This window comes from Myotis nattereri, assembly GCF_964212035.1.
Source record: "Myotis nattereri genome assembly, chromosome: 1".
NCBI lineage: Eukaryota > Metazoa > Chordata > Mammalia > Chiroptera > Vespertilionidae > Myotis > Myotis nattereri.
The window spans coordinates 67168174-67181435 of record NC_138075.1 but is presented as its reverse complement, the minus strand read 5'-3'; the positions used below and the strand labels follow the sequence as shown (position 1 = coordinate 67181435).

The following is a 13262-nucleotide window of genomic DNA, read 5'->3' as shown; positions in this document are numbered from 1 at the left end:
GGCAACCCTATAATTCAGATGTTGGTACGCTAGAAGCTGTCCCAGAGGCTCCTTACACTATCTTCGTATTTTTGGATTCTTTTTTCATTTTGCTTTTCCAGTTGGGTGTTTTTTTGCTTCTTTGTATTTCAAATCTTTGACTTGATTGTTGCGATCCTCTAGTCTGCTGCTGGATCTCTGTATAATATTCTTTATTTCAGTCAGTGTATGCTTAATTTCTAGTTGGTTCTTTATCACAACATCGAGGATCTCACTAGATTTCTTGAAGATTTCACTACATTTATCGGTGGTCTCACCAGTCTTTTCGAGGGCCTTACTAAACTTATCGGCGGCTTCCAGACAGTTCTTGAAACACCTTATAAGTGTGGTTTTGAACTCTAGATCCAATAGTTTGCTTTCCTCCATTTCTGTCATTTGTGTCCTGTTTCTTTGTCTCCGCATTTTTTATGCTTTCTTGGTGCACCCCCTTGTGGTCTTTGTGCACAGTGTTGTAGTTAAGCCTTGGTTGTTGTAGGTAACACTGGGGGGGGATTTGACCTCCAGGCCAATTGGTTGTGAGAATCAGCTGTGTCTACAGTGGGAGAACTTCTGTCCTGATCTCTAGGGAGGTGCTAATCTAGCCTCTGCCTGAAGCTATCCAGCAAATGCCTGTGTGCAAGGCTTGGGCGGGGCGAGTCCCAGGGGATCAACAGGGCAGGAGGAGCGAGCAGTTATGACTGCTCTCAGTCTTGCCTTCAGAGGCTCTGCTTCTCAGTGTCCCAGCAATTGCTGCAAGTACCTTGGAGAGAAACCTGCCCTCCAGTTCCGACCGATGTCAGACAGTCCCGCTTCTCCCGTTTGAGTCTGGGTCCCCAGAGACTTGCCCAGAACTGGAGTTCAGAGCCTGAGGCTCCCTCCTGATTGAAAAAGACAACCACGTCCCCAGCCGCCAGCCCACTCCGCATGCACCTCCACACCTTAGTATTTTACTTCCGCACCGCACCTCCTCTGAGTCTCGGTATGCTTCTCTCTTTCCTTCTAGTTGTAGAATTTCCACTCAGCCAGCCTTCCTGTAGTTCTGGGTGATGTCTGTTCCATCTTTTAGTTGTATTTTTGAAGTGGTTGTGCGAGGCAGCAATTTTAGGTGTTTACCCATGCCGCCATCTTGGTTTCTCCCATCTTATTATTTTTTAAATTTTAAAAAATTTTATATTTTCAATTACAATTTATATATATATATATATATATACACACACACACTAGTTTTAGGTGTACAATTCAGTGATTAGACATTTATATAACTTATTAAGTGATTACTCTGATAAAACTTGTACCCATCTGACAACATACATAGTTATTACTTGACTATATTCCTTATACTATACTTTACATCCCCATGGCTATTCCGTAACTTTTTTGTACATCCTATTTTTATTTATTGATTTTTTTTTAAATATATTCCATTGATTTTTTACAGAGAGGAAGGGAGAGAGATAGAGAGTTAGAAACATTGATGAGAGAGAAACATCGATCAGCTGCCTCCTACACATCCCCCACCGGGGATGTGCCCGCAACCCAGGTACATGCCCTTGACCGGAATCGAACCCGGGACCCCCCAGTCCGCAGGCCGACGCTCTATCCACTGAGCCAAACCGGTTTCAGCTATTTATTGATTTTTAAAAAGAGAGAGAAGAAAGAGAAATATTGATTTGCTGTTCCACTTATTTATGCATTCATTATTGTATGTGCCCTGACTAGGTACCCACCGGCAATGTTGGCATATTAGGATGATGCTCTAAGCAACTGAACTACCTAGTCAGGGCCCAATTTGTACTTCTTAATCCCTTCACCTTTCTCACCCATTCCCTCAACCTCTCTCCCATCTGACAACTGTCAAAAGGTTCTCTTAATGAGTCTATTTCTATTTTGCTTGTTCATTTAGTTTTTTAGATTCCATATATAAATAAAATCATAGGCATTTGTCTTTCTCTGACTTATTCCACTCAGCACAATACCCTCCATGTTGTTGCAATATCCATGTTGTCACAGATGGCAGATGGCAGGATTTTTTATTTTGTTTTGTTTTGCTAATCCTCACCCAAGGGTATTTTCCCATTGATTTTTTGGAGAGAGTGGATGAGAGAGGGAAAAACAGAAACATCGATGGGAGATAAACACATCGATTGGTTGCCTCCTGCACACGCCCTGACCAGGGCCTGGGCCAGGGAGGAGCCTATAAACAAGGTATGGGCACTTGACCAGAATTGAACCCAAGACCCTTTGGTCCACAGGCCAACGCTCTATTCAGAGCCAAACCGGCTAGGGCTATTTTTTTTTTTAATGGATGAGTTACATTCCATTGTATATATGCACCACATCTTTTTATCCATTCACTTGTTGATGGACACTTCAAATTGGTTCCATACCTTGGCTATTGTAAATAACGCTACAATGAACTAATGGATGCATATGTCATTTCGTTTTAGTGTTTTGGGTTTCTTCAGTAAATACCCTGAAGTGGGATTGTTGGACCCTTCTTTGTCTCTTGTTGTAGACTTTGTTTAAAAGTCTATTTTGTCTGGTATAAGTATTGCTACCCCAGCTTTTTTTTTTTTTCATGAAATATTTTTCTATCCCTTTATTTTCAGTCTCTGTATGTCTTCATTCTGAAGTAAGTCTCTTGTAGACAGTATATGTAAGGATTTTCTTTTCTATTTGGCCACCCTATGTATTTTGATTGGAGCATTTAATCCATTTGCATTTAAAGTAATTGTTGTACTAGCCAGTTTGGGAAGAATGGACAAATGCAATGAGAATTTTAGCAAAGAGATGGGAAATATAAGAAAGTATTAAATAACAACAACAAAAAAGAAAGTACCAAATAGGTCCTGGCCAGATAACTCAGTTGGTTAGAGTGTCATCCCAAACACCAAGGTTCCGGTCAGGGCACATACAAGAATCAACCAATGAATGCATAAATAAGTGAAACAACAAATCTCTCTCTCTCTCTTTCTTTCCTCTCTCTGTCCAAAATCAATAAATAAAAACAAGAAAGAAGGGTATAAATACAGATGTAACAGGAGAATAAAAAAAGAACCCAACTATGCTGATGATCTGAAAAAAAAAGAAAGAAAAATAGCCCTAGCTGGTTAGGCTCAGTGGATAGAGCATCGGACTGCAGACTGAAGGGTCCTGGGTTTGATTCTGGTCAAGGGCACATGCCCAGATTGTGGGCTCGATCCCCAGTAAAGGTCGTGCAAAGGCAGCCGATCAATAATTCTCTCTCATCATTGATGTTTCTATCTCTCTCTCCCTCTCCCTTCCTCTCTGAAATCAATAAAAATATATGTATTAAAAGAAAGAAATTTGCATTTGTGCTGCTAACTCAAACCTAGCCACCTAAAAACTAAGGTTTGCCATGAAAATGCATGAAATAAGAGAGGCACTCTAATCCTTGTGCAAAACTGGGCTTGATATCTCCATTTCTTTCCCTTTGAGAAGATGAATACTTCAGTGAGAGAAGGTCAAGAGAGCAGACTGCCAATCCTAATAAAATATCTTTTCAGTAGCTGGAGGTAGGTCTCTACTCAAAGGATAGAAGACATTGTTTGGGTATTCAGCCCCTTAAATGCTGCTGCTGCTGAGTGTGATCCAAAGGTGGCTACCCAACCTCTAGCTATGCAAAGCTCATTACAAAGTTCTTTGGATATAGTAGGGACCCTCACCTGAGGTCCAGGAAAATAAAAATGATGTGGTAGAAACCCACTGTGGAAAGCTAGCAAACAAAAGGAAAGATGAGAAACTCTTCATAGAGCTAAGGCAAGAGAATAGAACTGGGAAAGACCTCAAGCATAATCTGTAAGTCAGCAAGCTATAATAATAAAAGCATAATATTAATTAGACCAGACAGCTGAACGACCTTCCAGACATCATTCCGGACATCCTTCTGGACGAAGCCACTGCCACAGGGGCCAAGGCATGGGCAGTTAGGGGCGATCAGGCAGGCAGGCGAGCAGTTAGGGGCGATCAGGCAGGTAAGCGAGTGGTTAGGGGCCATCAGGCAAGCAGGTAGGCCAGTGGTTAGAAGCCAGCAGTTCCGGATTGCAAGAGGGTGCAGGCCGGGCTGAGGGACCCACCCCCACCCCCTGCACAAATTTCATGCACTGGGCCCCTAGTAATGATTATAAAAGTGAATCTATAAAGAGACAGAAGCTCTTTTCTTTTGAAAAGAATAAACTGAGTAGTAAGAGAATGAAAGACATTGCAAACAGGTTCTAGTACAGTGACATGTGGGTGATACAACGAAGACAATTAATATAAGTTTCCAAGTGAATTTATAATTATTTCCAAAATAAAAAGTTCTTTATAACTATGTTTTACCTGAAGCCAACATAGTTTCCCATGACGACACACATTAGCTCCTTCTGCAGCCACACTCAAAACACTTTGCTTCTTGATGTGGAGCATCTGGTAAAAAAAGAAGAAAATAGAATGCTCCAGGGAGTTAATTTTGCAATTATAACATCATGAATGACACAAGTAAAATAGCTAGCAGTGAACAAAGTGGATCATATTTTTTAAACTCATAAAATATAACTGATCCAAAACAGGTGTCTGCTACACACACACACACACACACACACACACACACACACCATCACTGATTATATACAATTATTTGTTTATTTCCTTACACTAAATGTAAAATTTCCAGCTTCTTGAGGGCTGGAAATTGATGACTTTTCTACCCCACACCTCAGAACAGTGCCTGACATGTAGCAGGCACTCAGATATTTTGTTGAATTAGTAGAGAAAACATCAATGATCTTATAAGAGAAAAATTTGTGAGACACAGACATGATACCCATATGTAGACAATACTGGGAATGATTGAAGGCAACTTACTGCAGCACCAAACTTCTGCTGGAACTGATCAATGACTGTGTATGTCACCTCTTCTTCCTCTGCAGGGAAATGATGGTATTAGATATATTTATCTTTCTTGGAAATAGAATAGCTCTCCCACTAATTTTAGCCATATTAATAGAATCCTACTCTATTGCAACTCAAATGTTTAATGATATTTCATTGTCACGTGCCAGCCCATCACACAGTGAACACTATTAGCATCCTGTTTATCAACTGAGAATAAACAAAAGCCTCACTAGTGATAATCTTATGAATTGGACAATTTAGTCATTTCTTGTAATAACCCAGTAATGTTTCCCTCCTTATAGGTTTATGTCTTAAATACTTCAAGACACACATTTTTTAAAAGCATGTTCAAAATAAAAAAATATCAGTTTAAATAAATTAGTCCTGGAGATGGGCCAATGTCCACACTTTTGGGATTCTCTGGGTTCTGAAAGTTAATTACTTTTTTTAAAAAAATATATTTTATTGATTTTTTTACAGAGAGGAAGGGAGAGGGATAGAGAGTTAGAAACACCGATGGGAGAGAAACATCGATCAGCTGCCTCCCACACACCCCCTACTGGGGATGTGCCCACAACCAAGGTACATGCCCCTGACCGGAATCGAACCTGGGACTCTTCAGTCCGAAGGCTGACGCTCTATCCATTGAGCCAAACCTGTTAGGGCTAATTACTTTTTAATTATGTAATTTAAAAAATTATTGGGTAGCCCAGCCAGTGTGGCTCAGTGGTTGAGTGTCGACTTATGAACCAGGAGGTCAGGGTTGAATTCTTGGTCAGTGCACATGCCCGGGTTGCGGGCTCCATCCCCAGTAGGGGGCGTGCAGGAGGCAGCCAATCAATGATTCTCTCATCATTGATGTTTCTATCTCTCTCTCCCTCTCCCTTCCTCTCTGAAATCAATAAAAATATATTTTAAAAATGTTTAAAAGATTATAGATATAGTATAACATATAATTCTTCATCTCTCAACCTCAGAATCTTTGGAGTGGCATAGGATACAGTCCATGAACTCTTTCTTTTTTCTATCCATACTCACTCTCTTGGTGACTTATCTCACCTAATCTCAAGGCTTTAAATATCATTATAGGCTAACTCTTAAATATGTACCTCCATCTCAGACCTTTCTCCTCATCTCTAGACTTACATTCAAACTTAGGTTAACAGAAACTAAACTCTTAATTATCTTCCCCAAACCTTTTCCATCCAGTCTTTCCCATCTCAGTTTAAGCAACACCATACTTCAGGATACTCAGGCCCAAACCCCTGATATCATCCTTGATTCCTCTCTTTCTCTCACATCCATATCTGACTTACCAGTAAATTGTCAATGCTTCACCTCAACATACACCCAGAATTCCACCACTTCTTACCAATCATACTGCCACCACTACCATCCAAGTTTCACCATACTCACTTGTAAAATTATTTCAATAGCCTCCTAAGGGGTATTCATGCTTTCACACACACACACACACACACACACACACACACACACACACACACATATATATGGCTAATATGCTAAGTGTCCTTTCCACCGACCAACCTGTCACTATGATGTGCACTGACCACCAGAGGGAAATGCTCAATGCAGGAGCTGCCGAGCTGCAGTGACTTGGCAGCAGCAGTTCTCGGGTGATGCACCTTGAAACCAGAGAGGAGGGAGCCCGATTCCTCACAGGGCCACACGATTTTGCCTTCAGCCGTGGGTTATGTTGTTGCTGGGGCACTGTCGGCCCCGAATCTGGTTTACTGCACACTTGTATTTGTCCTTTATTCTGCCTGTACAACAGCAACTTTGCAGAGTGCCCTCTTGCACATTGGGCCCCCTCAGGGGATGCCAGAGAGCTGGTTTCAGCCTGATCTCCACAGGCCAGGCTGAGGAACCCCACCTGCTGGAGAAACTCCGCTCACGCTGCAGACATTGGGGGAGGGGGCGTGTCCAGCCCATCTCGCCCAGTCCCACCCTGCTGGCCCCCTTCTAATTAACTTACTTTCAATGTGCACTAATCCATGACCAGGACACTAGTCTTTCTAAAAGCATTTAGACGAGCGGTTCTCAACCTGTGGCTCGCGACCCCTTTGGGGGTCAAACAACCCTTTCACAGAGGTCGCCTAAGAGCATCGGAAAACACATATATAATTACATATTGTTTTTGTGATTAATCACTATGCTTTAATTATGTTCAATTTGTAACAATGAAAATATATCCTGCATATCAGATATTTACATTATGATTCATAACAGTAGCAAAATTACAGTTATGAAGTAGCAACAAAAATAATTTTATGGTTGGGGGTCACCACAACATGAGAAACTGTATTAAAGGGTCACGGCATTAGGAAGGTTGAGAACCACTGATTTAGACTGATCTTGTTAAAAGAGAAGTCAGATCATGTTACTTTTCTGCTCAAAACTCTCCAATAGGGCCCTTCTAGTGTGGCTCAGTGGTTAAGCTTCGAGCTATGAACCAGAAGGTCATGGTTTGATTCCTGGTCAGGACACATGTCCAGGATGCGGGCTCAATCCTCAGTGTGAGGCATGCAGGAGGCAGCCAACCAATAATTATCTCTCATTATTGATGTTTCTATCTCTCTTGCCCTCTCCCTTCATCTCTGAAATCAATAAAAACATACATTTTTTAAAAAAACATAAACCACACAAAATAACCTCTCCAATGGAAAAATAAAAACTTTAAGACAGTAACAACAGTATAAAAATATGAAATACTTAGGGGTAATTATGGCTAAAGATATGTAAGACATGCTGAAGGCTACAAAACATTGCTAAGAAATAAAGATCTAAATAAATGGAAAAATATACTAGGTTAATAGATTGGAATATTCAATATTGTTAAGATGCCAATATTCCCCAATCTAGCAATTCAATGCAATCCCAATAAAAATTTCAGCAGGGTTGTTTTTTGAGTGTGGTGGTTCTTTCTTTGGTAGAAATTAACAAGCTGATTCTAAAGTTCATAGGGAAATACAAAAGACATAAAATAGCCAAAACAACTTTGAAAAAAGAACTAACACCACCTCATTTCAAGAATAAATCAATAGTAAACAAAACAGTCTATTATTTGTGTAAAGATAGAAAATTAAATCAATGTAACAAAATTGAGTGTCGAGAAATAAACTTACACATTTATAGGCAACTGATATTTCACAAAGGTACAAAAGTAGCCCTAACCGGTTTGGCTCAGCGGATAGAGCATCAGCCTGTGGACTGAAGGGTCCCAGGTTCAATTCCAGTCAAGGGCATGCACCTGGGTTGTGGGCACATCCCCAGTGGGAGGTGTGCAGGAGGCAGCTGATCAATGTTTCTCTCTCATTGATGTTTCTAACTCTCTATCTCTCTCCCTTCCTCTCTGTAAAAAAATCAATAAAATATATATTTTTTTAAAAAGGTACGAAAGTAGTTAAGTGGAAAATATAGTCTTTTCAACAAAGTTATACACATGCAAAAAAAGAACTTTGATCCATACCTCAAATCTTATATAAAAATTAACTGAAAATGAATCATAGACCTAAATGTAAACCTAAAGCTATGAAACATCAAGGAGAAAACATGTGACTGTGAGTTGTGATAAAATTTTTTAGATATAACATCAAAAGCATAACCGATAAAAGAAAACATGGAAAAACTGTAGTTCATCAAAATTTTTAGTCTATTCTTTGAAAGATACTTTAGAGAATGAAAAGCCAAACCATAGACTTAGAGGAAATACTTGCAAAGCATTTATCTGAGAAAAGACTTGTATTCAGAATTTACAAAGAACTCCTAACATCTATATATATAAAGAAGTAATATGCAAATGAGGTCAAGACTCCTTCATGGTCACGACCAGCTCTGGAGGAGCGGCCGGGCTCCGCCCAAGCCTGAATGATCAACATAGAGGGCGCAGCACGGCTGGGGGCAGACCCCCAGCGCACGCGCGCGCGCGCGCACACACACACACACACACACACACACACACACACACACACACGGGGTGCCTGCTCCAAGCCTCCATGGCACGGCTTGGGACAGGCCCCCAGTGGACACACACACACACACACACACACACACACAGGGCACCTGCTCCAAGCCTCCATGGCCAGACTGCAGCTTAGGCCCACTCCCCCTGGGGGCTCCTGGACTGTGAGAGGGGGCAGGTTGGGCTGAGGGACCCCCACCCCCCAGTACATGAATTTCATGCACCGGGCCTCTAATTGAATAAAATCCTATATAATAAAAGGCTAATATGCAAATAGACTGAACGGCAGAACAACAGGAACAACCAAACAACTGAACAACTGGTTGCTATGATGTGTACTGACCACCAGGGGATGTGTGTGGAACATGGCAGGCATTGGCCATGGTGGAATAGTGGAGCAGGTGAGTGGGGGCGCCAGACCAAGGTGGGGCATCGGTCACTGTCATTGGGGCAAGCCTCTGGTGGCTGCTGAAAATTCTTTGTTCCTGCACACCCCGGGCCCGCCCAGTGCTCACACATGCCGCTGGCGCTGGCCCCACTCACACTTGCAGCTAGTGCCAGTGCTTGGCACCAGTCCCGATCACTCGGCACCATCAGCGGATTCAAGCAGTGGCTGCCTGACTGCCCCTGAGGGCTTCTCCACCTCCCCCTACTCCTGAGGGGCGATCAGGGCAGCAGCTGCCACTCGCACCTGCTGACGGCACTGGCCCAGCTCACACCTGCTGCTGGTGCCGGCCCCAATTGCTCCGCACCATCAGTGGTTGCAAGCAGGGCTGGTGACATCAGCGTGTGGGAGTGGTGGGCTGCTAGCAAACAGGGGACCAGGGGTCTTGGTGGGAGGGGCCAGGCGGGGGCACAGAGGATGGCAGAGACCCGCCCCTGTGCCCACTGCAGCCTCGCAGCCCACAATTCCTTTCAAGGTGCACGAATTCATGCACTGGGCCCCTAGTACTTCAATAAGAAGATGAGCAGCCCTAACCAGTTTGGCTCAGTGGATAGAGCGTCGGCTTGTGGACTTAAGGGTCCCAGGTTCGATTGCCGTCAAGGGCATGTACTTGGTTGCGGACACAACCCCAGTAGGGAGTGTGCAGGAGGCAGCTGATCAATGTTTCTCTCTCATCGATGTTTCTAACTCTCTATTCCTCTCCCTTCCTCTCTGTAAAAAATCAATAAAATATATATTTTTTTTAAAAAAAAGAAGATGGGCAAAAGATATGAACAGATATTTTACCAAAGATATTTAATGGCAAATAAGCACATTAAAAGATCCTCTACAACCTTACTCATTAGATAAAGCCAAGAAATCCTCCAGTGGCTTCTCTTCTCACTTCTGAGTACAGGTCCCTTCAGTGACCTACAACTTCCTCCATGATCCACTGAGCCCACTTCATCTCCTACTGCTCTCCTTGCTCCAGCGAAACTGATCTCTTTGCTGTTATGTCAAGATCCTGCCATGTTTCTTTCTCAGGGCCTTTGTATTTGTTCTTTATTCTGCCTAAAAAATATTTCCCATAGATATCTATACAGCTCCATCCCTCACCTTCTCCATGCCATTGCTCAAATCTCACCATTTCGATAAGGCCTGTCCTGGACACCCTAAATTATAAAACCACCCTCTCCACAGACTTCTACTTTTTTAAAAATATATTTTTATTGATCTCAGAGATGAAGAGAGGAAGAGAGAGAGAGATAGAAACATCAGTGATGAAGAGAATCATTGATCTGCTGCCTCCTGCATGCTCCACACTGAGGAGTGAGCCTGCAACGCGGGCATATGCCCTAACCAGAAATCGAATCGTGACCTCATGGTTCATAGGTCGATGCTCAACCACTGAGCCACACTGGCCGGGCCAGACTTCTATTCTTTCTTCTGTTTTTTCTCTCTATAGCATTTGGCACTGGCATCCTATATATTAAACTATTTATTTTAATTATTTAGTGTCTATTTCCTCCACCAGAGCTCAAAGAGGTAACAGTATACCCAATGTCTAAATATAGTGTGCACTCAAATATTAAATAAACAACTGAATCATGATATTTTATCTTAATTCAGGACCAAGAAGCAATGGCTTAGCTGAGCATTCCATATGGAACCCTGACTTAGGATTATGCCAACTCTGAAGAGTGCTGAACCACAATAAAGAAAGCCCAGCCCTGGCCAGTTTTGCTAAGTGTTTAGAGCAGGGTTGGGCAAACTTTTTGACTCGAGGGCCACAATGGGTTCTTAAACTGGACCAGAGGGCTGGAACAAAAGCATGGATGGAGTGTTTGTGTGAACTAATATAAATTCAAAGTAAACATCATTACATAAAAGGGTACGGTCTTTTTTTTTTTAGTTTTATTCATTTCAAACGGGCCGGATCCGGCCCGCGGGCCGTAGTTTGCCCACGGCTGGTTTAGAGCATCGGTCCTGGGACCAAAAGGTCTTAGGTTTGATTCCTGGTCAAGGGCATGTACCTGGGTTGCAGGTTTGATCCCTGGCACCAGTCTGGGCATGTTCAGGAGGCAACCAATCCATGTGTCTCTCTCACAGCAGTGTTTTTCCCTCTCATTCTCTCTTTTCCCTTCCTCCACTCTCTCTAAAAAATCAATGGAAAAAATATTCTTGGGGGAGGATTAACAAAAAAAACAAACAAATAGAAAGCCCAGTACTCACCTGATGGGCTGTACCTGAGGTCATTCAGAAGAGAGGTGGTTGATGCCTCAGGGGCAGGAGGAGGTTCACATATATTTAAGTCTTCATCTTTCATTTCATCCAACCTGGTTCTTTCTGTATTTAGACTATACTTACAAAAAACAATATTCAGGTGAACTATTCTTTGTTGCTAATACCATACATAGATTTTGCCACACATCAATGATAAGAACTCTAGATCTCCATTTCATAGAGGACCCCATTCATCCACTGCTTATACTCATTTGAATATACCGTCTATTTGGTTCAGTGAATATACCGTCTAAAGATAGAAGAAGCCCTAGCCAGCATGCTCAGTGGTTAGAGCATCAGCCCAGGCACTGGAGGGTTGCCCGTTCTATTCTCAATCAAGGGCATATACCTGGGTCACAGGTCCCATCCCCGCCCCTGGATGGGGTGTGTGTAGGAGGCAACCAATCAATGTGACACATCGATGTTCCTCTCTCTTTCTCTCTCTTCCTTTCCCCCTCCCCCCTCCCTTCCACACACTCTCTTAAAAAAAAAATCAATGGAAAAAATATTCTCACTCCTTATGTGAGGATTTTTAAAAAAAAGATTTGAAAGATAATAAAATACAGATGGAAGAAAATATCCATCTATTTTTTCTCATTTCTATTACCCAACTAGTGTATTAGAGTCAAGGTATTCTACTCTAATGTGTACATTTGGGTAACATAATAATTAAGAAAATTACTCTATCATACCTAACAGAGGATGCTTTTTCTCCCATTGTACCTTGTTCCACTTCATCCAGTAGTTCCACTGTAAAAGAAACAAATGGCTTCCAACAGTTTCCAATCTAAAAGCAATTAACACCCCCATCTGCCCCTGTCCACAGTTTGTCCATGTACCACAAACAATAATTGGAAATGAAATATTAGTCCTCAGAGGCCTTTATATGCTAGTAATAGAGTAGAAAAGACTATCCAAAGTACTGATGACTCCTAATATTTTTATTTTTCAATTATAGTTGACATTCAATATTATATTAGTTTCAGATGTACAGTATAATGGTTAGGCATTTATATCTTATGAAGTGTTTACCTTAATAAGTCTAGTACCCACCTGGCACTATACATAATCCCATATAATAAAAGGCTAATATGCAAATTGCCCCCTTGGGAGTTTGACTGACCAGGAGGAGTTTGACCAACTGGGAGGAGTTCAACCGACCGGGAGTTTGACCACCCACTATGATGTGCACTGACCACTAGGGGGCAGTGTGCAACGAAGGAAGGCCCCCGCTGGCAGCTGGCAGCCGGCAGCCAGGGGAAGGAAGGTTCTGATCGGCCCTGATCGCTGGCCAGGCCTAGGGACCCCACCAGTGCACAAATTTCATGCACCAGGCCTCTAGTTATTACAATATTGTTGACTATATTTTCTATGCTGTAATTTACATCACCGTGACTATTTTGTAACTGCCAATCTATACTTCTTAATCTTTTCACAATTTTTTTCACCCAGTCCCCGAATTCCTACCCCATCAGGCAACCATTAATTGGTTCTCTGAATTTGTTTCTGTTGTTGCAAATGGTAAGATTTTATTCTTTCTTATAGCCAAGTAATATTCCATTGTATATATATGTACCACATCTTCTTTATCCAAATGTCTATCAATGGACACTTAGGTTGTAAAGACTCCTAATACTATGTCCCTTTGTAGCTTCCTTG

At 42.1% G+C, this 13262-nt stretch overlaps 1 protein-coding gene across 1 annotated transcript in view; it reads right to left on the bottom strand.

Annotated features, from left to right (window-relative positions):
- The window catches only part of EXD1 (exonuclease 3'-5' domain containing 1), a 47693-nt gene that overhangs the window by 16053 nt on the left and 18378 nt on the right, over positions 1-13262 (bottom strand). The window contains exons 4-7 of the mRNA XM_081112936.1: positions 12296-12353; positions 11553-11677; positions 4885-4943; positions 4360-4446 (exon numbers count right to left, since the gene is read on the bottom strand). Coding sequence (XP_080969062.1) covers positions 4360-4446; positions 4885-4943; positions 11553-11677; positions 12296-12353 — 329 coding nt within the window. The remainder of the gene's footprint in view (positions 1-4359; positions 4447-4884; positions 4944-11552; positions 11678-12295; positions 12354-13262) is intronic.